Source organism: Neopsephotus bourkii, unplaced genomic scaffold (genome assembly GCF_033783945.1).
Source record: "Neopsephotus bourkii isolate Nb327-2 ecotype Australia unplaced genomic scaffold, CSIRO-AGI_Nbou_v1 NB_659, whole genome shotgun sequence".
Classification (NCBI taxonomy): Eukaryota; Metazoa; Chordata; class Aves; order Psittaciformes; family Psittacidae; genus Neopsephotus; species Neopsephotus bourkii.
The window spans coordinates 7852758-7878514 of record NW_026901158.1 but is presented as its reverse complement, the minus strand read 5'-3'; the positions used below and the strand labels follow the sequence as shown (position 1 = coordinate 7878514).

At 48.9% G+C, this 25757-nt stretch overlaps 2 protein-coding genes across 4 annotated transcripts in view; one reads left to right on the top strand and one right to left on the bottom strand.

Annotated features, from left to right (window-relative positions):
• Positions 1-25757, top strand: part of TRIM32 (tripartite motif containing 32) — a 477288-nt gene that overhangs the window by 167090 nt on the left and 284441 nt on the right. The gene's annotated exons all lie outside the window — the stretch shown is intronic.
• ASTN2 (astrotactin 2) overlaps positions 1-25757 on the bottom strand; it is a 327690-nt gene that overhangs the window by 271132 nt on the left and 30801 nt on the right. The window contains exons 1-2 of one of the 2 annotated variants that reach the window (XM_061352932.1): positions 11862-12018; positions 3607-3794 (exon numbers count right to left, since the gene is read on the bottom strand). In XM_061352932.1, coding sequence (XP_061208916.1) covers positions 3607-3794; positions 11862-11994 — 321 coding nt within the window. In that variant the 5' untranslated portion in view covers positions 11995-12018. Of the gene's footprint in view, positions 1-3606; positions 3795-11861; positions 12019-25757 lie in introns of those variants that run through there. The other variant, XM_061352931.1, reaches the window with a different exon arrangement.

Sequence of the window (25757 nt, the reverse complement as noted above, 5' to 3'; positions counted from 1 at the left end):
AGAGCAGTGACAGGACGCTCTATCATGCAGGGAATCATTGAGTTAATGGAAGAATTATTGCTTCTGAAATCCACTCCAGTCCTATTGTGGGGAACATTCCAATTTATCAAAGCCAAATGAACATTAATTGCTGCAGCCTGGTAAGTTTTCAAGCTGCTGTGACCTTCATTGAATTTTAATCCCAAACAGATAAGATTTACTTCCACACAAGAGGAAACAACACAATTAAACCCAAGTGACAGCTAAGATTATGGGGGGGAAAACACAACAGGCGTAATGACAAAAATATTGATTCCTTTCTACTTGACATGCACACACACACAAAAAAAGGTAAATAAATAAAACCCAACATTTGCATTTTTGCGCATTTTCCCTTTTTTTCCTTTCTTTTCATTCGGGAGACAAATTTCAGATGCTTTAAGCTGATAGGAAAGGGGTGGCAGAGAGTAATGGAGGCTGAATTCCCTTTAACTGCAGTAATTAATGTTATGTCTCATTGGGGAGAGATTAAGAAAAAACAGTGAGCAAAGGAAAATACAATAAAAATCAAGGATTATTTTGCTGCTAAAGATGCCCTTGAGCTTGGGAAGGGAGGTGTGAAGAGGGCTGTTGTGGGGGTAGATGGCCTCAGGGACACAGGGTTATGGGCACCGATGGCCCCGTTCCTGCTGCACTGAAAGCAAACCCCAAAGCAGAAAGCCAGGCACACCAGCCAGAACCACCTGAATAAGGAGTAAACCCAGGATTTACATCCCTCCCTGAGCCCCCACACAATGCAGGGGGGTTCTTGGCTTCAGAGGCACAGCAGGTTCTACCAGCCAAGTCATAGACATCTACAGAAGCCCAAAACAATGCTCCCATCAGAGGGAGCTCAGCTTGGCCATGTCTCACTGTCCAATAAAGCTTTGCTGGGTACTCCCTAAGCAAGGGATTAGCGGGATCCCCCAGGCAAACCTTCCCTAGCCTCATAACTCAGCCCAAGGATGAGCAGACAGGTAGAAGTGAGCGTTACAGCCACTTAAAGGAGATGGAAGCAAGCACTTTCCTATGTCTCCTCCTGTCCCCTGCAGCGAGATGCTGGGCTGATGATGAACAGGACACACAGACTCTGAATGCCAAGGCAGCACTCGGGTGGGCTGATGCTCCAGGAATGGTGTTTTAGTCTATTGAGAGCACACAGATATGAGGCTTTATGGTAGGAAGCAAAAGGAAAAGTATTTAGGAAGCCGGGAAGGAGGACATGGGGATGCACAGCTGCATCTTAAGGCAGGAGAAGGAGTATGGGCAAAGGGGAGGATGGGATACAATGGGATGGGGGGGACCACACTGTCCCCACGCTGGGATCCAGAAGGTGCTGAACACACCACAATGAGTGAACCTGCTGCAGGGGAAGGAGGAGGGCTTCAGTGACAGAGGATGTTGGTCTCAGGGGGAAGTAAAGGCATGGGAAAGCATCCCAAAAAGAGCCCAGGGACTTGGAGGAAATGTTTCACCAAGAAACAAAGACTTTCACCCCATTCTACTTCAGCTACAGAACTCCATATGGTCTTGGGGGAAAGGATCCAACAAAGCACACATTTATCTTGCGTTAGTAACTCAGAGCTTGGCTCGGGTCCGCTCGGTTTCACTCGAAAAGTTAATGAATCTTCAGAAAAAACCTGGGCAAGGTTTCAAGTCTGTGCTGCAATCCTGACCCAGGGAAGAGCTTCTGCCTCCCTCAGTACACGTGTGCAGCCCAGACCGCGTCCCAGACCCATATCCCTGCCTGCGACCTTGGCTTCTATTGCGAGGAGTATCAGGATTGATAAAGGGAGTCGAATTGTGGCTGTTTCCCACCTGCCTTTCCCCTGCTAATGCAGAAGGGCAGGAGTTGACTCTCACAACAAAGCCACGGATGCTCTTGTGCTAGGAGATGTGGCAAAACATCTTCACCAGCTAACCCAGGAGGACAGTGCACAGATACTGCTGCTGTGACAGGCACAGTGATGCCTTCAGCTCCCCTCCACCAGCATTGCTGCTCCTGTGCTCCATGGTGCAGAGGATGGAGGCTCCGGGCAAGAATCTCTCTAAGAAACTTTCTCCAAAGCATCAATCCATTACAATCATCATGTTGCTTTCTTAGAAAGAGCAGCTTCAGCAAGGGACCAGGACGGAGTCGATCCCTACCAAAGAAAATCTGCATTTCAAAGCAACTGCAGTTATCCCATAGCCAGGCTCTCCCCCAAAGCCACGGGCCACTTCCCCATGGCTCAGGATTGCCCACAACAGCCAAACAACCCCGTCCTCATACCAGGAATCAAGGTTTTCATACCCCACACTTGGGATTTGTTCATTCCTTGCTCTGTCTCTCACTTGTTTTCTCAGGCTCATTTTCCAAGTACATCAGTTTTACCCTTTCCTGCCCAGCACTCCATCACATCGACATGATTAGTAGGATGTAAAAATGTTCCCTATCCAACTAAGCAAGCTGCAGTCCCTGATTCCTATCCCTTCTGCCATCCTGCTATCATATTGCATCTTATCTTGCCCTACAGCCTTAATGCAAAGCCTTTCTCCTGTTGCCATGTACTCAGTGCCCAACCTAATGCTCCACTGCCAAGGGCTAAGACACTCAAGAAGAAATCAGATTTAAGCTGTACAAACCAAATAGACACTTGTTCAAAAGCAAAATCAAAGGCATTGCACAGCCACCACCTCTGCTCCTTCTCCCAACAGGACAGAAATCATGGAGATGACACACAGGTACCAAGAGAATCTGTTCAGGTTCACCTTTTCCAGAGGGTGGTTGCAATGGGATCCTAATACAACGGAAGAATTCCCTTAGCCAAACAGATAACCTGCATCTACACAGGATCTACAAGCCTAACTTCTTTATTTCTTTTATTGACAGGACAGCTTATCTCAATGGCAGTTAAGGGATGATACATTTAGTCCCATTTCACAGATGGATTCCTCTAAAGCACAGAGGAATGACAGACCGGATCCAAATACATCACCAGCTCATAACACACTCATAACCATATCAGCCACCTCATAACATACTGAAATAAACATTATAAGGCAACAGAGCACATACATGATCTATTAATAATGGTCACAAACACCTGAAATGGAGATATTCAAAGCATCTAGACCATCATTTCACTTTCAGGTCAAGCTCATCCTTTGCAAGAGAAGGATCATGCGACAGCCCATATTCACTCGACAGGTAAAACTCAGCTTCAGAAAGAAATGACCAAGCTCAAAATCTTGCCTTTACACATGCCTAAAGGCACAAACAAGCGGAAATACTCCCCTGGCCCACCTCCCCAGTTGCCAGCAGTGATGGAACCACCACAAGCTTCCTCATCACTTTCCCCACAGCTTCTTCTCTAGTCTGTTGTCATGCTTCATTATGAAAAGACCAACCACTCTTTTTCCCCCAGCCCATTCAAGCACAACTCTTCCTCTCTGAAGGCCCAACCAAGATGGGACATGGACATTTGCAAACCAAACTCATCACCTTGCTCCTTCTCACTGCCTTCCCATCACACCCCGGTTGCCAACCACCATCCCCTCCCAGAGGGCCCTCTGTCCCCTCCGATGCCATTGGCAGCTTTCACTCACCATGACCGAGATATGCAGAATGTGCAGCTGCTCCTCCACAATCTCAGAAGGCTCCTGCAGGCTCGGGGGGGTGGCCCTGGAGAGCTGCTCAGCGCTGCTCATGGAGACATGGAAGTACAGGGTGCCGTTCTCCAGCCACTGCTGCTTCCAGTGCACCAGCGAGATGTCAGCCACGGTCCCCGACATCTCTGCAGGGACAAACATAGAATCATACAATCAGCCAGGATGGAAAAGACCTTTAAGATCATCAATTCCAACCATAACCCCAAGTCCATGCAACAGAGGATCAGTTTTATCCATGATGCCAAAAGCAGTGTTCTTAGCGGTCCTGGAAATCAGAACTTTTGAGTCTTACCCCTAGTACTGCTTCTGATCTACAGGATGAGTTTAAGCACTGCTTTTTGCCCTCTGATTGCTATTTCCCCCATATATGAACATTAACAGCTGGCTTCCTCAATAAAAGGAGGCTACAAAGTGCCTTCTGATTTCCAGGTAAGAAAGACAGCTACAGTACACAAGTGCATGAGATGTCTTTAATCTCCTATAGGAAAAAGGCTAGAAGAAGCTCCTAGAGATCTGCAGCCAAGCGCAAGGGAGGTTTGCTGCTTGGCACAGGGAAGACACTTGGTGACAGGCGAGCCAAAACACAGACATCATTCTTCTTCTGGCATTTACAAGTGAAACCTTCTTCCAGGTCGTGATGTAACGCTGCAGCCATATGTAATAGGGACATTCCCAGCACAGAGTAATGAGCACCAGTGAGAAAAGGGGACCACCTTGACAAATATCTATTGACCTGGAGAAAGACCTTCAGCCTGGAGAAGAGAAACTGCGTGGAGACCTCAGAGCAGCTTCCAGTGTCTGAAGTAATGCCAGAGAGGGACTCTTCATCCAGGGCTGTAGGGATAGGACAAGGGGTGATGGGTTTAAACTGAAACAGAGTAAGTTCAGGTTGGAGAGAAGGAAGAAGCTCTTCCCTGTGAGGGTGCTGAGGCGCTGGCACAGGGTGCCCAGAGAAGCTGTGGCTGCCCCATCCCTGGCAGTGCTCAAGGCCAGGATGGACACAGGGGCTTGGAGCAAGCTGCTCTAGTGGAAGGGGTCTCTGCCTGTGGCAGGGGTTGGAGCTGGAGGAATTTTAAGTCCTTTCCAACCTAAACCATTCTATAATTCTATGACCTTGGGGTTGCACATCTATCCATCTTCTCCTGCAGTTGCCTGCTAGTTTCACGTCCCACCCAACCCTGATTCACAGCATAAGCACCCTGGGTTCTGGGATTACAGCATCCCAACACACATCCACTGCAGCAGCTTCCCCCGACCTAGGGCACCACATGAGTAATTCAGGGTGAGGGAACCCCAAAAGCCATCCCCAGATCCACAGCCTCCGGCACAGGCAGAGCCAGCAGCTCCATCCTCAGCTGCAGCTCCCGTCTTGGCCAGGCAGCAGCAGACGCAGGCAGGGGCGCTGACAGCTCCAGAGCTGCCCATCAAGGTTTGAATGCATCCCTGCAAAGCTCTGCTCTGGCAGTTTGACAGGCAAATCAAAGCCAGGCAAAAAATACCAGTGAGAAAAGAGCCAAAATATTTCTCCTTGCACCACCTCTTTTGTTGTGTTTGTTTTCCCATTTGCAATATAAGCAATGGGAAGCAAGTCAAGGCCCTGTAGTCACCAGGCTTAGCGATCAGCTGCTTTGGTGGGAGAACCAAACTCAACTCCCTCCCTGTTTGGGAAGGGCAAGCAGCTATAATGGACCATGGCCTGCAGCCTGAATGGTGTGCTTGCTCCATGAAGACTAACAGCACAAGCTCAGTTCCCCTGGCACCATGGCTGGACCAGACACAAGGTTCTCCTTCACACCTTGGTCATCTTGGAGGACAGGGCATGTCCACCAGCAGGCAAAGCAGACACAAAAGAGCACTGGTGCTATGTTGCATTCCATTTTGCTGAAACTAGCTTGGCAAAAGCACATCCCAGTGGGGATGAAGGAAGGAATAACCCAGCTGAGGCTGTGCTCACACCTTCCAGAGCATGAAGCTCCAAGCCTGACTGCTAGAGCAAGTCCAGAGGAGGCTACGGAGATGCTGCAAGGGCTGGAGCAGCTCTGCTCTGGACCCAGGCTGAGAGAGCTGGGCTGGGGCAGCCTGGAGAAGAGAAGGCTCCTGAAGGGGAAACCTTAGAGCAGCTCCAGTGCCTAAAGGGGCTGCAGGAAAGCTGGAGAGGGGCTTGGGACAAGGGCCTGTAGGGACAGGCCAAGGGGAATGGCTTGAACCTGCCCGAGGGGAGACTGAGCTGAGCTCTTAGGCAGAAGCTCTTCCCTGTGAGGGTGCTGAGGCGCTGGCACAGGGTGCCCAGAGAAGCTGTGGCTGCCCCATCCCTGGCAGTGTTCAAGGCCAGGTTGGACACAGGGGCTTGGAGCAAGCTGCTCCAGTGGAAGGGGTCCCTGCCTGTGGCAGGGGTTGGAATTGGATGAGCTTTAAGGTCCCTTCCAACCCAAATCAGTCTGGGTTCTAAGCAGACCCTTGGGTGCTCTGGCTCATGAGCTGCCATGCAGATGCTCCAGACACTTCCACTTCTACAGGCCCACATCCTAACCCAGCAAGAACCCCCCAGTCGTTCAGGAACAACTTTCCTTATCACAAAAAAAATCAATACATTTTCCAGCAGCATGCTCCTGCCTTTCCCTCATGGGTTACATCAGAGCCAACCACCCCTTGCTCACTGAGATATCCCCTGGTCCTGCAGGATCCCCCCTTGCCGCAGAGCCCAGCCGAGAGCAGAGAGCAGGGACAAGGTGACACCGTCACTGCCGGCTCCCTGATTCAGCACCTCACTAATTACACCACTGACATACCTGAGCTGGCTGCAGTGTGACCTGAACCCAACCAGAGAGGGCTGTGCTCATTATCTGCCTCCCCAGCACAGCAGGGTCGTTATCCCCAACCTCTGGGCACATCTGAGCACTCAAAGGAGCAAAGCTAAACCACTCCTGACCATGCACAAGGTCCATCAAGAGCCCACGTTTGGCTTTAGAGGAGACATGTGAACTCCCCATCATAATCTCTGTCATTGCAATGAGGTCGCTCCTAATAATCCCTTCCCTCCTTTATTATAAATAGCCTTTGGCTGGAGCAAATCAGTAGTGAGAGGTGTTTCTCGCATGCTCTGCCCTGTAAATGAAGCCAGACCTGCAGCTTACACTGCAGGACAGCAGCTTGTACAAGACCTAGCAATGTAATGAAATGAGTCTTGTGCCTCTCACCTCCAAAGAGGCTAAAGCAGAAGGTTTTAAAAGAACAAAATGAGAGGAGCATCAGGGCTGCTTAATTGCAGTCATCTTCCCAGCAATACTTCAAAGGTCTGCACTGAAAAACATCTCCTTGTCTAACTAAAATCATAACAAATGCTACTTTTAGGAGCAAAACACTAACTCAGCGCTGGGATTGTTATCGCAAGCTCTTCCGCAGAGGCAAACGTGCCACGGGAACAGCACGGATGCATCAAAAGATAGGACTGTGGTTATACAAAGCCATCTTAATTCTGATCCAAGGGACAGTCACCTGTAATAAGGGATGATTTACAGGACTGTACACTCATCAGACACATCCCTGCAGCACAGCATTCCAAAGGAGCTCAGGAAATGAGGTTATAGAGAAGAGACTTGATGCGGATGCCACCGGGACCCCACCTCTACTAAACCAAAAGACATCATATCAGGGAAGCAGGGAAAAAAGACACCTCCAGGGTTAATCTTTCTCGAGATTCTTTCCCTTGCACACACATTTTTTGCATAGGGTGGCTCACAGAGAACATTTCTGGGGAGCTCTGAGATATAGGCAATTTTTTGGATTTCAGCCTAGACTGAAGATAAGCCTGTTTCATTTTCAAAAGGTCTCTTCCAAAAGTAGAAACTTCAATTTAACATTCATTTCACCACTTTAAGCAAACCCAGCAGCGAGGCAATTGCTGACAAAAGTTCACTTGCCAAACCCAGGTCCCATTTCCCATATACTTATAAATACCTGGCTGCTCTGTCATCCTTGCAGCCCGTATCGAGGGAAACTTGCACCTTCCTTCTCCCACCATGAGCCTTCCATCATGATTTGCTTCTCACAAAACATAGAAAAGCCTTTTCAAGCCCTGTTAACTGCTGAACCCTCCAATATCCAAACACAGGGAAGTTTTTTGGCCTCATATACTTGACATAAATATTATACAGCCTGTGTTTGGCTGGACACACATTGTCACTCCACTATCTACGCGGTAGTTACAGCAGCAATAGCCCGTCCATCAGAAAGGACACAATAGTCTGCAGCAAGATTGCCTGTTATCAGGGTTTTCAAATGCTTTTGAAACAAATTAAGGGCATTCCTGCACCAAAGCAGAATGAGATACAGCCAAGGTTTTAAACGGGCAGCAATAGAAAAGCACTTGTAGTCTACAGCTATTTAAAACTGTGGCATTTAGCAGATGGGGGGTTCTCAGACAGGGTTCAAACACAGCTTCAGGAGTAAAACACCAGGTAAAGCAGCCAAACAGACCTTGAGACAACTGCCATGTCATCTTCCTACCTGCTCAGTGCACCCAACAGGGGGAAAGGGTCAATGAGGGTCCTCCCACCCCATAGCTGCCAGCCAGCCCCCTGCTCTTCATCCAAAGCCCACAGGCAAGCACCTTTCTCCATCCCAAAGCAGAGCAGAGGACCTGAGGAACCATCTTCCCTCTAGCACAGCCAGAAATGGGCTCTCCAGGCTCACCCTGCCCCACACCTGTCCCTCATCTCCCATCACGCAGCTCAGCTGAGCACTAAGATCCCTCAGCATCACCTGATGGCCTCAATTAGAATAGGGCACATGCAGTCCTTTCTGCTTTCCTGCCCTTCCTCAAGCTCTGAGCCTCATAAAATTACTATTTCTATGTTTTCCTTGGAAATCAAACAGCAATCTCAAACAAACTCCTTCCTGGGGCTCCCTGAGCTGGGCTCATGCCCATCGGAAGGTCACCAACACAGGACAGCAGCAATCACAGCAAGTTCCCTTCCACCCACTTCTCTAATTCCATTTTCCCCTTCGCTGTCACTACAATCCTTCCATCTAAACATTACACTGAAGTCTTCAACTCGTATTACAATCAAACTTAAAAAGCAAAAAGGGCCTAAATGCATTTGGTTGGGAACCAAGACGATTCCCATAAAAGCAGATTATGCTGACATGATGAATACATAAAATGAAACAGCAGATATTAAAGTTGGAGGATTGTTACGCCAATGCCTTCGGGCTCCTAGCTGCCCTACCCACCTCCTCCCTCCTCTCCATCCCCTCCCACTCTGTTTTACTCAAGGCAGAGATAGCCTTTTCACCTCTGCCTTCTCCCAGGCAGCCTGCCAGGCTAGAAATACCCACTAGCTCCCCCCGACCTTATGCAATGCTTCAACATTCATCAGTTATTCCGGAGGTCGCAGCCCTGCTTTATCTGTCAAGGCGTTTCACAAAGCCTGTTTTGTATTTAATTGGCTTGTTCTCACTAATCTACCAAAATTATTGTATTTTTATTTCATTCCTGAAGGTCATTATTAATATAAGCCATTTTACTTATGGCAGTTCATCCCTGTATGGTTATCCAGGCAGGATAACCCCCGTGGTTATTCCCATCCCCGGTTAAACAAACCCGACTCATGCTTCCTCTCCTCTCCGCTCCCCAGTGCTGTTCAGACCTTGGGACCAGCTGGAGACCTTTACTATAAGAACCAAATCCTCACTGTGATGGATGAGAAGCCTGTGAGTAATTTCCAGTGCACAGCTCCAGCTTCCTCCTGCCTTTTTCCTTTTTTCCTCACCACCTGCTTCATCCCAGCAGGACCTGCACCCCGCAGCCAGACTCCATCAGCTCACCTGCACAACTCATTGTCTTAATCTGTTGGCAAAGCTGGAGATCTGTTTAGTGATTACATTTCCTCTTCCAACAAGCTCGGAAACACACTCCCACCACGCATAAAAAGCCAGCACTGACAATTGTGCACTCTTCTTGTCACCCCTAATCCTGCAGCCCCATTTCTCCTGCTTTTAGACCAGGGGCTATTCTGAGTTAATGTTCTCCCGAGGCACCAACCTCCGGTGAAGTGTTAGTTTATAGATTCCTCAGTTCTAGCTACCACTTATGCTAATAAACCAAATTTATGCAGAAAGTCATAAACAGAGAGCTCTCCCCAGTGCCCTTGCCAGCACAGGATTGCTCCCTGTGGAATAGATTACCATGCTCTGTGCAGACTAGCTCCAAAACGACTCTAGTAATGGGGCTTCCCCCATGCTCCCCAGGGGACTATTCTGCAGTCAAACAGGCCCTAACAGTTCTAAGGGTTTGGGTCTTTTGGTGGCAATATGGTAGGGATTTTATTACAATCATTAGCTCAGTTTGCTTTTTTCCTCCCTATTCCCATCTTTTAACATGTTCCTTCCCTTCTACATCTCCTCCGCTGCTCTCCCCACAGTGCTCCCCAGGGCAACACACACACACAGCTGCAGGTCGTAAAAAGTAATACAGAAGCGCAGAAGTTTAGGAAGGGGGGAAAAACAATGACAAGATGCCTCTGATCATCTCCTTTCCAAGGCCCTGTTTGTGAGGAACATAGCCCTGCACCTGCAGAGCATTCCTGGGGTGCCTACTATGCATGTCCATTGGGATATGGTGTATTTGAAGGATGGTGAAGGATGGAGGAGGGCTTCAGGGAGCCTTGGTCTCAGGGTGGTCCATGGGACGAGGCGGGGGAACTCTCTATGCATCTCTGTCAACATCGTGTGTCTCACACTGAATGGGCAAGTGGGACTTGTAATAAAGTGGGTTTGGCTGCTTTTGGGTTTTACCCAAGCTGCCTGGAAGGAGACGAGCAAGAAGCCAGGTGCTGGGCGCGCTGCTGGGATCGGCCACCTCAAAGACCACATAGATGCGGTAAGAACTGAGCTGCCATCACATTTCACCATCCGAGCTATCAGAGCCATGCCATTGTACCTGCTGTCCCAAGGGTGGCCCTCAGCATCTGCCCAGCTTCAGCAGGCACCAATGCCAACCTATACACCTCCCTATCCAACCTCTGACTGAGCTCCAGCCCTCCTGGGGAAGCCTGTGTCATGTACCATGAACTGGTATTACATGTGCTGGCCCAATGACAGCACTGTATTTACTCCGGTTAATGTAAGGAACAGTGAACTCAGCCAGGACACTTGGATTCTTCTTGTCCTCCCACCAACCTTATTCATAAACCTGGGTTTTGTTTGGGCTTTTATTTCAAGAGAGTATTTTAGGTTGATGTAATTATGCAATGCAGCAAGAGGTCAGCAGGCTGCATCATCCCACATGGTCCACGAGAGGAGATGGGGTGACAGGAACAAAGCCGTATTCAGCCCCTAGTAACAACTTTAAGACAACCAGCTCCTGGCTCTGAAGCCCTCTGCACCATCCCCACGTCCCGTCAGCTTTTCTAATCACAGGCTTTAGGGTCCCTAAACACATCAGTGAGTGGATATTGATTCGCCTGCACTGCCTACAGATCATAACCTGACTCCATTGCACCTTCAAGGAGCCCAGCACACGCTTCACGTTCTTACAGCTGCTTTGATTGCAATTCAGTCTCTAGTACATTACCCTTATTTATAATGCCAGAGCTTCAGCAGGGTTCCTCAGGCACTCTCAAATTATTACAGGGCCCTTTTGACTTTCAATTCCTTTTCATTCAATTCCATTTTTATTTGTCAGCAGATATTCCCATTGACCAGTGGTGGAAGCCAACAGCGCAAAGGTGGATAGGGCTGCTGCATGGTAAGCCAATCCTATAGGAATGACACATACGCAGCTCAACACAATGGGTCATTTCAGTTTGAATGAGAAATGCCAGGTGTGGAAGAGATGGTTTGCAGCCATCATTAAAACAAAAGGTGAAGGAAAGTGACTTTAAGCATTAGAGCCACTCTTGTGTATCCTACAGAGATGAATCACAGCATCGTCAGGGTTGGATGGGACCTCTGGAGATCATCCAGACCAGCCTCACACAGGAACATGGCCATGGTGGGGTTGGGATGTCTCCCAAACGGAGACTCCACAATCCCACTGCGTAGCCTGTTCCAGGGCTCTGCAGCCCTCAACATTAAGAAGTTCTCCCTCACGGTGAGGTGACACTTGTTGTATTTTAGTTTATGGCCATTGCTCCCCATCCTGTCATTGGGCACCACTGGGAAGAGTCTGGCATCATCCTCCTGGCACCCACCTTTGAGATACTGATCTGCATTGATGGGATCCCCTCTCTGGCTGCTCTTCTTCAGACTAACCAGGCCAAGCTCCCGCAATCTCTGCTCATCAGAGAGATGCTCCAGACCCCTGAGCATCCTTGTGGCCTCCATTGGCCCCTCTCCAGCAGCTCCTTGACTTTCGTGTTTGCAAGAGGGGTGGGTGTGAACAAGGTGTCTTGATGCACAGATTTTGTTGAGCAGTGCCAATCCCACCCCTCAGTTCAGACACAAGAGGTCACTCTGGAAGTGCTTTGGGATTCTACTGACAAGCTTCAGCTTTGCCACTTCACTGGAGGCTCCTGGCTCACCCAAGAGAGACACAGGGTTTGCTTTTGAAAGAGCACTTGAAGATGCAAGGAAGAAGAAAGAGCTGACGGTCCAAGAGTGCTGCTGCTGTAGAGACATGAGGAATGAGAGCATGAGGAAAGCTGCAGAAATCTGTTCCCCACACTCCAGATCCTCAAAACCCAACAAGAGACAGACCAGATAAATGAGGAGGGAAAAGCCTCTGTGAAAGGTACAAGCACCAGTTTTTGACAGTCCAACTATTAATCCCTGCTAAAGAAATTAATGTCCTTGAGAAGGAAGGCTTTCTGCAGGTAATGGGCACACAACACCACCCGCCCTAGACCGTCACTGTTTTAAGGATGGATTGAACCACAGGTTTTCATAAACACAGGAGAGATGTGCTGCACTGGCACAGCATCCTGAGCCCTGCTGGGGACATCTCTGCATCAGCCCTGCATGTGACTCCAGTATGTCCCAAAACCACAGTTTGGCTCCTGCAGGACCACCACAAGCACTAGAGGGTCTATTCCCACCCCACATCCAAGGGAACCACCTTCAAAAGCCTTTACTATGCACGTGGGTAAGAAAAAAAGCCCTAATTAATGCCCTAGACCAGGCTCAGCTGAGCCAAGATGCCGGTGCCTGGAGTGCAATCACCCGCTGCTGCACATCACTGCCTGCATGGTGACACCAGAGCTTCACTTGGAGCCTGAACGGATCTGAAGGGTCTAACGACACAACCGGAGGTGACTGAGCAAGAGCTGCTGTGTGAGATAACCGCTCACTTGATTTCTTCATAGCAGATGAGGGAGTACGAGGGAAGCAGACATGAAGGCAGGGGCAAGGCAGAGTGCATCATCTGTAGTGGCACCACATGGTCCCCAAGTGCTGGCACATGGAGAAGGGACCAGGTGGGTTCTGCTGATAGTTTAACCCAAGTCCCGCATTAAAAGAGAGGTGCTCATCCAATCCCAGCCTGCCTGCATCCCTCCTGCTTGCCTTCCCTTAACACAGGCACTTGTAGTGGTGGTGATGCCTTTTCCCAGGACAGCCAGCACCACCTCAAACACCAATCCTATGGAAGCAAAACAGCTCCAAGAGTCATCATGGCACTAGGTAACGTTTGTGCAAAGAGAAAACCATTTCATTTTGGGGAAAATGCCCCTACAGCCTCTTCCCTGTGTAGTGATAGCAGTGGCTGCAACTTTCTCTTTGAGTTTCTACAGGCATTGAGGGCTGGGAACAGAGCAGAGGCACAGTGGGGTGTGCACCAAAGGGGAGGGGACCATTGTCACACGAACAAAGGGACACACCAAGCAGTGGAGATAGTGCTTGTCTCTCCTGCAAGCTACAGCAGGAGCAGAAAGGCAATGTAACCTATGGAGGTGACTCGAAGAGCATTGCAATCCAGGCAGACTTCACAACAAAGCAGTGTTATGTTCATTTTAGAGCATCCACAGCATACAAGGGGGACTGAATGAGAGATGGCACCGGCCTCAAGGGGTGAGCATCGCTCCGAGCTTGATTCCAAGTAGCCAAGTGCTTTATAACCTCTCTGCAGTTTCAAATGTCTCTCTTTGGGAGTCATGCCTCTTAGAATGATAGCATAGTGTGATCGCTCAGGGCACTGCTCAAGCTGCGAAGTGTTTCTAGAATGGTTCCTCCATGGATCTCCCCTCCTAAGAAGCTCTTTGAGCACGGAGGGGTCCCAGCAGAAACTCCCTATGGACCATGGAGGGATGGGCAGAGGACGAGGAGGAAGTGGGGAAGGAGAGACGAGGTCTTGCTGCTTTCTAAAGAGGCAAACACTAGGATGGTTCCACCTCTAGAGAGATGGATGTTCTTTCCCAAGGAGAAGGAACCTGCAGGGCAAAAGGAAGGAGCTGGACGCTGGATGGAAAGAAATAAAAATACAGGTAATGGATAATGTGGGCTCATCAGCTCACCTGGAGCACCAGGAAGGTGCATCAAAAGCAAAGTAGCCTGAAAATACTGGGTATATCCTTGCCCAAAAAGACAAAAATATCAGTTACCAGTAATGAACATTTGTTCCATGTGCACTGTGATGAAGCTTCTACACTAACAGGGTCCCTTCCCTTGCTGCCAAGAGAGACATCCACAGTGGTTAGAAAGGATTAAGGGTCTTCTTTCTTATCTAGGAAAGGTTTTTAGTGCTCGCTCCCTGGAAAGCCTCCAGAAACCCTGTGGTACCCAAGGTACCACCCCAAGTACCCAGGTTCTGTTTCAGCTACTCCCAAACCCCACATTCAGCTTTTACTTACAGAAACAGGTTCTTGCAACCTCACGGAATATTCACTTCACTCAGACTGTCACACCTTAACCCAGGAGCCACCTTGCTCCTGGATTTATCTACCCAGCACCCAGAGGGATGCCACCAGCCGAGGACACACAAGCAGTTGGCCACGTACCACCAGGTTTCATAGAATGGTTTGTGTTGGAAGGGACCTTAAAGCCCATCCAGCTCCAAACCCCTGTCATAGGCAGGGACACCTTCCACTAGAGCAGCTTGCTCCAAGCCCCATCCAACCTGGCCTTGAACACTGTAGGAAAGGAGAGAAGCACAGCAAGGGCTATGCAGAAATAACCTGCTTCTCCCCAAGGATGCCATCCTGGGGTACCAGACACCCTTGAGCAGGACAGACATCCCGGGCAGCCTCAGCCCTGCACCATGAGGCTATGAGCCATCAGGTTGCCAGAAACAAATGGGGTTGCTGAGACATAGCTGTGAAGATCCTCATCTCTCTCTGGGCTGACTGGCACTGAAATGAACTGGACTCGAAGCAGCTGATCTGAGAGCACAGAGAAGTCACTGGAGGGCTCAGAAAGTGGCATCGTAAGATGAGGAGACATGAAAATCCAAACTGATGTAAGAAACCGAATTTATCAGGGCTTCTCAGAGCCTGTGGGCAACATGATTTTCCCCCATTTAAAAGTGGGGAAGGCAAAAGAGAAGCAAAGCAATTTGTCAGATTAGAAGTGACAAAGTGGCAGAACCAAAGCAGCCGTGTCCTCACAAGCACCACGACAAGGAGGGCCCCTTTCCCAGCAGCATGCTAGCTCTGCCTTGCAACAAGTGCTTCACATGCTGAAATAAGGGATCAATCCTGGGTCACCAGAACACCCTGATGCTGCCAGGGGTGGTGGCCAGGTCCTACAACACCCTGTTACCATACAGGGGTGCCAGCCCTTGTGCAAGAGTCAGGGAAAAGCCTATGATGGTCCCTGGGTGAGATGCCGTGTGGATGTCAGGTGAAGGCTCCAGCCCCCTCCAGCTCTGATGGAAGCATAAGCCCACCACTGCTACATCTTTCCAAACAGCTTCACTGTCACTGCAGCTCTGACCCAGCTTCGAAGAACCTTTGACGACACACCATAAACCCATAAGGTCCCACTCCTTCCCCTGACAGGTTGCCTAGTGCTCTCCACCAGGGGAAATGCTTCATGGGGTTCTTTCTGTCCCTCATCCTTCCCACCCATCATTATCAACAGGCTACCACCCAGTTCCAAGCCCTTCATCAGTATCTTCCCCTTCCCATCAACTTCAGATCAGACTTTGGACAAGGGCCTGTAGGGACAGGCCAAGGGGAATGGCTTGAACCTGCCCGAGGGGAGACTGAAATGAGCTCTTAGGCAGAAGCTCTTCCCTGTGAGGGTGCTGAGGCGCTGGCACAGGGTGCCCAGAGAAGCTGTGGCTGCCCCATCCCTGGCAGTGTTCAAGGCCAGGTTGGACACAGGGGCTTGGTGCAAGCTACTCTAGTGGAAGCTGTCCCTGCCCGTGGCAGGGGTTGGAGCTGGAGAGCTTTAAGGTTCCTTCCAACTGAAACCATTCTATGAACCCATGTCCCCATTAACACTGGTGCTAATCATCCCCACACCATTGGATCCAAAAGCAGCATGATCTTATGGTTGTACCCCCTAGCAGTCTGAAGGAAAGTTCTATTGCCACCACCTACACTGAGACAGAAGAGACACGGAGACACCCTTGTTCTGCATAGACAAAGGTCATGGGGAAGAGGCAGAGGGGGATGAATCCTTGCAGCCTCATTAGAGGCAAAGAAACAGTTTCTTCAAATAATTGATTTCTAAATTTATCCCCTAATTAAATAGGTTCCCTGGATGAATCTGCATGCAAGCTGCAAGGCGATGATTTAGCGCCTGGCTTCCTACGGGAACGCATCAACACATGTTTGCAAATCGTCTCTCTCCCAGATTCGAAGGCAGGGTGATCATGTCCCCACGCCAGCACACCCGGAGCAGACAGGGATGGGTCCCTCCTGCTGCCTGGAGCTTCCAGCAATCAAAGCTCCCCTCTGTGACAGGTTTATCAGTGCTGCAGGCAGGGGAGAAGGATGTTTGTCACCCGTCTTGTCACAGCTCCCTGTGCTGCATGGACCAGAGCAGAGCAGCCATCACGACCAGAGCGTGCAGCTCGCACCCTGCCTAAGCAGGAGGCCAGCCCAAGAGGATTTTGGCAGGCAGCAGCTCTAAAACTATGGCAGAACTGGAAATTCGCTGCCTAAACTTTGCACGTAGCGATGGCAAGAATGAGAAACATTATCTCCCAAACATGCTACATCCTACATCAATTCCACGGCTGTTCCTGTCTACTGGCTTTGACTTTTTCCTACAGACACCATCAGCTAATAAAACCTCAAGAGACAGATCTGGGGATAAAACCAGGCTACAAGCTCTGCTAAAATTAAACACATTTATCACCCTTGCACGGAGAGCTCCTTTTGGAAACCAGAGAGCCCTGTTACTCTCAGACAAGCATCAAAGGACTCTGGACGCGAGAACTCCACATTAGGTTGAAAAGGCGATGGTGCTGAGCAGCCCTGCTGTGTTACAGCCCACACTAATTGAATCCTGCTGCCCAGGATGGGAAGTGTGGGGCCCACAGCCTGTCCCTGCACAGTGCTGGTGGCTCAAAGCTCTTCCCTCCCAAGAAGAGAGGCACTTGCCTGCATTTGCATACCATCTTCTGCCTGTCAGCGGCATCAACGCCTTTCATCTCATTCTCTTTCTTCTCTGACAGCTTTCCACCCCCCAAGATCATTCATGCACCAAGCATATGGGTCCACCTTCCTTCAGGGCTTTGGGATCTACAGGCATAGATTATCCTTCCTGATGCCCCACACATTCAGGTTGCTGCTCCTGGCACATAATGCTTTCAAGGATAAGCCATAAGTGCAGACAGGAGATGCTTTTTGGTGCCCATTGCTACCACACTGGGCAGAAACAGAGGAGCTCTCTGTTCTACCCTTGGCTCCATCACTCGCCTCAAAGAAATTCATCAGTTCAGATATTTATGGACCTGCTTGGCCCTGTTGGAGCTCCTGGAAGGCAAAGATGCAGCCTGCACATCCAACTCGCACCGCACTGAAACAAAGCAAATAGAGAAGCTGCTCCATGAAGATCTAAAGGAATTTTCTGAGGTTTTGAACCTTAACCTGGTTTGTGGTAAAGCAAAAAGACCATCTGGAAGTTTCCCCATGAGGGAGAGGAGAAAAAACCTCTCCATCTATCTGTTCCAGAAACAGCAAACCAAAGGGTGAGAGACAAGCACCAGGCATAGCTCAGGCAAGACCATGGCCATCTGATGTCCTACAGCACACACTGGTCACATACTACCCACCCGGTCACATACTCTTCTTTGAAGAAATGCCAAGAGATGGGATTTTCTCCCCCTCTTCCCCCCAAAAAAAGTGTTCAAAACTGGAGCATCTCCATGGCGTTTTGGATTTCTCAGCACTTCTGGATGAAAACTGCCTTGTTAAGTGAGTTCTCAATCAAACAAATCACTACCACAGACGGAGCCTGGGCCCTAACCTACTTCTGAATCCAAAATAAAAAATCCATTAGGTGGCTAAATACATTAGGAACTGCATCCCTTCATCTCCCTGCTTTGCTGCTCCGTTTGTAGCTGAGCATCCTCCTTTATTAATTGCCTCTGAGAGCTTCAGATCTCTTCTAAAGGAAAACAGTATTGTTCACAAGATAGGAAAGGGATGCAAGAAAGCTAATTAGTCCTCGTACACAGGAGTTTGCAATAGCCAGCATTCAAATGAAGCCTGATTTTCAGATCAGAGAGCTAAAATCGGCATGTTGCATCACTGGCTTTCTTTTCCAGAGGTGCCTTTTTTGCTCACCTTGAGCATATTTAAAAGCAAAGAAAATACCTTTAGGTACCAAAAGCAAATTCATGATCGAGCTCTCCACCACTTACCAACTTGAGCGCATTAAAACTCTGTTAAAAGCAGAGCAAGATGAGTCCTTGAGGCCCCGTTCCCTAAGGATGTGTGCACATAAAGCAAGGAAAATGTGTGGTTATTAGAGTTTAGCTTTATTGTTTTCATAAAACACACTGAAGATTGTGTTTATGATTCTGGAGAAAATAAAACCCTCTCTCCAATTGTTAAAATAATGAACACAAGATACTCCAGTGACTTCTAAACAATCCAATGCTTTGGATTTGCACGGCGCTTTCCACTCAGGTTTCAGAACAGACTGTACAAGAATGAAAATAAACCTGGATGGGTGGGGAATAAATCCATCATCTCACCTTAGAGCTGAAGGAAGCAGAATAGTTTATAGAGTCATTGCACAAGGCTAAGTTACACGGGTGGGAAGGCAACTGCTCAAAACTCATTGAATTGCTTAAGAGCCAGTTTTGCTAGTTTTCAGCAACATCCCTGTTTCCGAATGATCAAATCCCATTTGAAAGCCAGGCTGGAGCATGAGAATCATTTAAACACACCCAAAACCAAACAAAAAAAGTAATACCTTAGCCATCTCTTTCTCTCTGGCCCTTGGTACAGGCTGCTCACAGAGATCTCCTACACAATGTTCAGAGGGCTTTTGCCTGCCCCATATCCCTGCCACTCTGAAGCTCTTCTGCGTCTAGCTGCAGGAAGGCATCTGTATCCAGCCCTGCATCCTGTCAGGCACAGCATTGCTCAAGGAACATAAACCGTCTCCATCACTTCTGCTCCTCTACCTGCAGCCTCGAGGAACAACCAGCTAAATAGTTCTTTCACCTCCTTTAAATATTACAAGGACTATGTGAGGTTATGCATTACTGAATGGAGCTGTCTGTTCAGTTTAGCATAGTGATAATGGAAGGAAGGCGTGGACCACAGAGTGGCCATGTCTCCAGCACAGGAGCAGGGCAAAGAGCCAAGCTAATGACCAAGAGGGATCCTTACCCAACTGCTTAGTGCCTGCCCATTCATCAGGGCCTGACACCTGCCTGGCACCACTTGCATGGTGAGGATCAAATCCACCTTGGAAGACACCAAGGCAAATACATCTTCCCTGGCAGTGGCCTGGGAAGTGAAGGAAGCTCTTCAACCAGGTGACCCCCTCCATATCCATGCAGCCCTGCTTGAAAACCTGGGTTGAACCAAGACCTGAGACCCTCTGGGCCATGCCCAGTGGCTGCCCTGGATGGATTGACTTGGCAGAAGCAGGTCTTTGGGGCTCCAGCACAAGTGAAGACTGGGGGCTAGGGATGGAAAAAGCCAGCGAGCACAAGGATACCGAGAAGGTGGTGGCAGAGTGCAGCCTTCAGGTAGTTTGCAAAGGCTTCTGGAAGGTATTACTGCCAGCTCTAAACCAACCTATTAATATGAACCTTTGGGGCTTGTAATAAAAACCAATATGTTATTTTTTTTTGCCCAGAGCCAGGTTAGAAAGAAATGTCTGAAAATTAAAGGAGCAGCCTAAGAAAAGGTTTCAATTCCATCCCTCCCTTTACATTCTTTACTCACAAGTTCCTTGGAGACAGAGGTCACCTCCAGAGCAGTGGTGCCCCATCTGCATTAACGGCCATAGCATGCCAGAGCCCTTTCTGCTCCTCAGACCCACCTTGCTAACAGCTTCATTCCAAGAAACACTGAACTGAGACTTAACTGATTTCCAAGAAACACCAGATTTGATGCACACAACCACATCTTCAAGTTGAGGCAGCACCAAGCATCCAAACTAACACGGTCTCTGTGCATCCAACACTGTATCCCAAAATTGATAAAAGTGGAGTAGTTTCCAGGGCAAACCTCTTCTGTGGGCCTCCTGAAAAAGGACATAACTAAACCCAACACATTACCCCCCAAATGATTTGAGTTTGAGGAACTGAAGCCCTCCTACATAGAAAAAGCTGAGAATCAAGTTGTTCCACAAGAGATTTGCCACTGTGGCTGCCCTTGCTCATCCCATCACACACTATATTGCTACCTATACTCAGGGTTAAGATCCTCATTTAGACACCAGAAATGAAAACCATTGTTGGGAGCCCCACTAGGTCCAATCCTGCCCTTTGCCTCCACAAAATGCAACTTATCCCCTGCCTGTGATGACTGTCAGCCTCAGCATCGCCTGGCTTGAGACTCCTGCCCACTCACTCCTATTTTTACCCTGGGTGTTAATGGAAAAGAAATCTCTGGATCCATTTGCAATGAATTATACTCCAGTAATTGCAGCTGCTATAGGGCAGTATTAGGTCAAACTGCCCTTTTTGTGCTGTGTCTCAAACACTAGAGATGATGAATGGGCTCATTTCCAGCAGTGCTGGATGCTCACAGCCCCAGGTGAAGCCCATGCAAGCTGCAGATGCTCACCACCCCAGTGCCACATCACCAGTGCCTGTCAAGTGTTTCCTTCAATAAAGCATCCAAACTCACACTGTGCAAACACAATTTGAGCTCACATTGCTTGCTACATGTTGTCAGCATCTCCACTTCCTCATCACACAGCCTCCCTGTGCCCTCCCCAAGGCTGTCGTCTCCAGGCTGCATTTGATTCCCTAAGGAATCTATGCTGTTCTCTCCCTAGAAGGACCTTTTCAGCCCGAACCAGAGATTGTCTCCTCCCATTCTAACTCTGTGTTAATTATTAAGATAGGGTGGGATTGAAAAGACTAATTACCACTGTAAAGTTACTCTCCTGAAGGCTGATAAGGAAAGTAATTAGGATGGACAAGCGTGGATTAGAGAGCTCTAAATCTCTTTCTCTTGTCAAGATGATGCTGTTGCTCAACCTCACAAATGACAAACGAGTCCATATGCAAATGTGACGCAGTTATGGAGACCAAACAACGGGCTACACCGTTACACAGCACAGATCCTTCATGCTGTAGCAGAAGGGGATCACTTCTATAGCAGCTCCAGGCTGGGATCAGCCTCAAACACAACTGCAAGGATCAGAACACAAGACACCCTGCCCTAAGCTGGGTGATAGCTCATAACTGCACCCATGCTGCTCATCTTCTGTGATGGGTTAACCTTGATTAGGTGCCATACAACCACCAAGGTGCTCTCGTGCTCCTTCGTTCCCGACTCTTCTATCTCCTCCCCATCCAGTGTGCATGGGGATGGGGAATAGCGGTTGCCACATAACCCCGGTGCACCCTCCCCGTCAATGAGATGGTATGGCCCTTCAAGTCAAAACACCCAGCACCTTCTCCCCTCTAGACACCATGGCTTTGGCTTTGCCTTCATCTAAGTCTCTTTACACCTCCCCAGATACCAACCAAGACAAGAAGCACACTCAAGCAGCAGACAGACGATGACAGCTATTCCATTGGGTTATCACAGGACACGCATCCCCATGACGTGAGGGCAAGGGTGACACTTCATGATGCCACAGCAGACGGCAACTTCCCTGGGAATCTAGTTGCTTGAAGCAAAAGCCCAAGTCCTAGGAAATCCCAAGAGCATCAGCCCTGTGCACGTCTCCAGCCACCTTCTGTCCCATATCCATCAGCTTGTTTATCCATATGGGAGATATCTCATAGGTGAGATACAGCAGTTGCAAGCTGGCTCCAGACCCCAGCTCCCTGTGTTTGTGCAATACACAGCAAAAGTTGAGGGTCAAGCTTGGGCAGAGCTGCCAACACCACTAAATACATCATACAATCATAGAATCACCAGGTCGGAAAAGAGCTTTAAGGTCATCGAGTCCAACCCTTACCCCAGGACTGTCAAGGCCACCACTAAACCATATCACTGAGGGCCTCATATACATGGTTTGTGAATGCATCCAGGCATGGTGATTCCACCACTGCTATGGCAATCATTTATAGAGCAAGCCAGCACAGAGCATATGGACCACACTCTCTTCTAGCTGCAGCAATACGAGCTCCGGGGTCACTTTCCTCCTGCAGCACGTCTCACACCCATTCCTCATGAATGCACACAGATTATTTCCCTCTAACAATTTCAGGCACCCTGCACTAGAGCATTTATAACTAATACATATTCTAATGTTCCCGTTCACCTGAGACACTCGAAACTTTCCTGCCTCATTTGTCAGGTTTCTTCATTTTCATTTTTTTCTTCAATACCTTCTTCCCCTCAGGCCAGGCAAATCAGTCCGGTTGATCCTAATTTCCATGGACTTGCTCAGTCATCTCAAGGTCATTTGGGGCCTTATTTTCTAGCTTCAAGTCTAGAGGATTTTGCAGGATTTGCAATTGAGGCTTCTGATTATCTGCTACATATTGAAATGAAAAGGAACCAGCTGAGGAGAGACAGTGATGAAGCACCCCATTGACACCCAGGTAATTAAGGAGAAGCAAACATGTTTGTTGGCTGAAACAAGGAGGGGGGGAATGATGCAAACCACTTTATTCTAGCAAGGAAGCGAGGAAGGAGTGAAGAAAAAGCAGCAGCTAATGGCTTTCCATCAGATGGGCATTGCTTTGCTCAAGCCAAAACCTTCCCATGGTGTTTGCATTTTGGTGGGAAGGTTGTTGGGATGCCATGGGGAGGCTTTTGTCCCTTGTGATCAGAAAGACAGTGGAAGAAAGAAACCCACTAAACTGCGAAACACAACCTTTGTAATGCATGAGATGGGCAGACCAACACAGCCCCATTCTGAAGGGAAGGGGGGAATATATATATAGGACATACATCTATAGAACCATAGAATAGTTAGGGTTGGAAAGGAGCTTAAGATCATCCAGTTCCAATCCCCTGCCATGGGCAAGGATGCCTCACACTAGACCATGTTATTACCCAAGGTTCTGTCCAACCTTGCCTTGAACACTGCCAGGGTTGGAGCATTTACCACTTCTTTGGACAACCTTATCCACTGCTTCACCACCCTCACAGCATATCCTAAGTGCTCAGAATCACTGAAGCCTGGAGGTTTGCCATGGGACAGCTCAATCTCCTCCTGCCCAACCTTAGCATTAAGGTCCAGGATGTTATTCCCTGGTGACTCCCAGTGTTAGCCCAGCTCACAGTCAGGACCAGACAATGTTGGGGCTGCAGCAAGGGACAACTTCCCTGATGAACTTCAGGACTACCAAGGCAAGCCTGGTGCAGGCACGTCGATCCACACTCCAAATGTGTTTATTAGATGTTTTCAATACAGAGGTGGCAGGCAGAGAAATACAATCAAGCCCGAGTCACACATCTTCCCAGGTCCGCAGGGACCGCGGGTACAAGCCTGTTTTTGTTTCTTTCCCAGGGAAACAATCAAGATACAGGGCTCGCAGCTCAGATCAGGAGCACTCTCCAGGGGCAGGAGATGGTAATTAGTTTGTGTGCATTGGAGGCATTTTCCGATTCAAGCCCTGCGTGGGGAACCTGGCAGGAATGCTCAAGCTGCTGGGCAGTGGAGAGACCTAGTTCTGATGGGGAGTGCTGAGCAGGTACAGTTTTGGCCTCAAGCTCTCGAAAACTGGCCCCGTCCCACCAATTATTTGTTATCTAAATAGCACTGTGCTCCAGGCTCTCTTTTCTCCCATGGGAAGCATCTTCAAGAGAGGGAAACAGCTTATTTTATCTCCTTAAAACAAAGCAAACCCTATTACAAGGGAGACCTTAAAACAGTGTTCCGATACCAAAAGCGGGCCTTACAATAAACGTGGTGAGAGGCTTTGGACCAAGGGGCTGTAGGGACAGGCCAAGGGGAATGGCTTTAACCTGCCCTAGGGGAGACTGAGCTGAGCTCTTAGGCAGAAGCTCTTCCCTGTGAGGGTGCTGAGGGGCTGGCACAGGGTGCCCAGAGAAGCTGTGGCTGCCCCATCCCTGGCACACTAAGGTGCAGTCACCTGCACTGCTCCAGCCAGGTCCTTGCAAGATGCTAAGGCTGTAAAAGTACAGCTGAAGTCAGGATGTTTTCCTGCTGACTGTGAAACCAGTGGGTTAGAAATCAAGAGGGATGTATTGCCACGTACATTTGTCCAGGCAGATTGGATGTGAGGGCACAGCCAAGAGATTAAGTCATTTTTCTGAGATTAAGTCATTTTTTTCTGTTTGCTGAAAGCATTTGAGGGGGGAAAGGGAAAAAAAATCCATCCTTAAAACATTTTGCTGTGAACTGTGCTTCATTTGACAATTAGTCCTGAAATAGCAAATGCTTGAAACAAAGCCAAAAAACACCCTAAATGTTAGAAAAATATCATTAAATCATTGCTGGGCCAAACCTATTTAAAAAAAAGAAAATGTCTGAGTGAGAAAAATCCTGGTCTAGTGGCAGGGGTTAGAACTGGAAGAGCTTTAAGGTCCTTTTCAACCCAAACCAGTCTGGGATTCTATAATCTGAGCCCACCTCCTACGTGCTCTATAACGGGGTTCACCGCTGCCACCCATCCACCTTCCTGCTGACAGGACTGAATGTGCCTTTTGCTAACACACCTCCAGGCATTCCTGTCCTGCTTTTTTAAGGCCAAACCACAGAATAACCCCAAACTAAGAGATATGATTCAACTCACATCAAACCCCGGGGCTGCGCATCCCTCCCAGCGCCCCAGCTAGGAGCAAGGGCTGCGGGAACAGATGTACCAGGACAAAAGGAGTTCAAGAGGCTCCTTGTTTGGATGGAGCTGTGCTGCTGCTGCGGAAGGAGCGAGCAGCAGGGAGATAAGTACTCACTTCTGCACACGGTGCAGAGAAGGATTAGATACTTACAAATATTTTATCCTAGCTAAAGTAATTGCACCACTTGTTCTTATGAGTCAGAGCTATTTATTTTCATGCTTCAGGGCATCAGTTGATCACACCAGCTGAGGTCAGGCAGAAATTCCTATTGCTCCTGCAAGCCTTTTGCGTATTGCAGGGAAGTGCATTGGCACTAGTTACTGCAGCCTGGCACTTCCCTCATCCCAGCTCTCTTCAGTCAGCAGCGGGCACAGAGGACACATCAGCAGGAACAGCTTCTCTACCTTAACCCACAAAGTATGACACAGAAACAGTCACAGCTCTCACCAGTTTAACTTCTTAACAACAACTTCACAACACTCACCAGGGGATGCTTGAATATAAACAATACAGCCCATACAGAGCAATTCCTCTCCTGGGACACCATTCCAGGTCCCAACAGTGAGCTCCATTGAAGTTCTTCCCTGTGAGGGTGCTGAGGCACTGGCACAGGGTGCCCAGAGAAGCTGTGGCTGCCCCATCCCTGGCAGTGTTCAAGGCCAGGTTGGACACAGGGGCTTGGAGCAAGCTGCTCTAGTGGAAGGTGACGCTGTCCATGGCAGGGGTTGGAGATGAATGAGCTTTAAGGAAACCCAAACCAGTCTGGGATTCTATGGTTCTGCTGGTGCAGAAGCATATCCC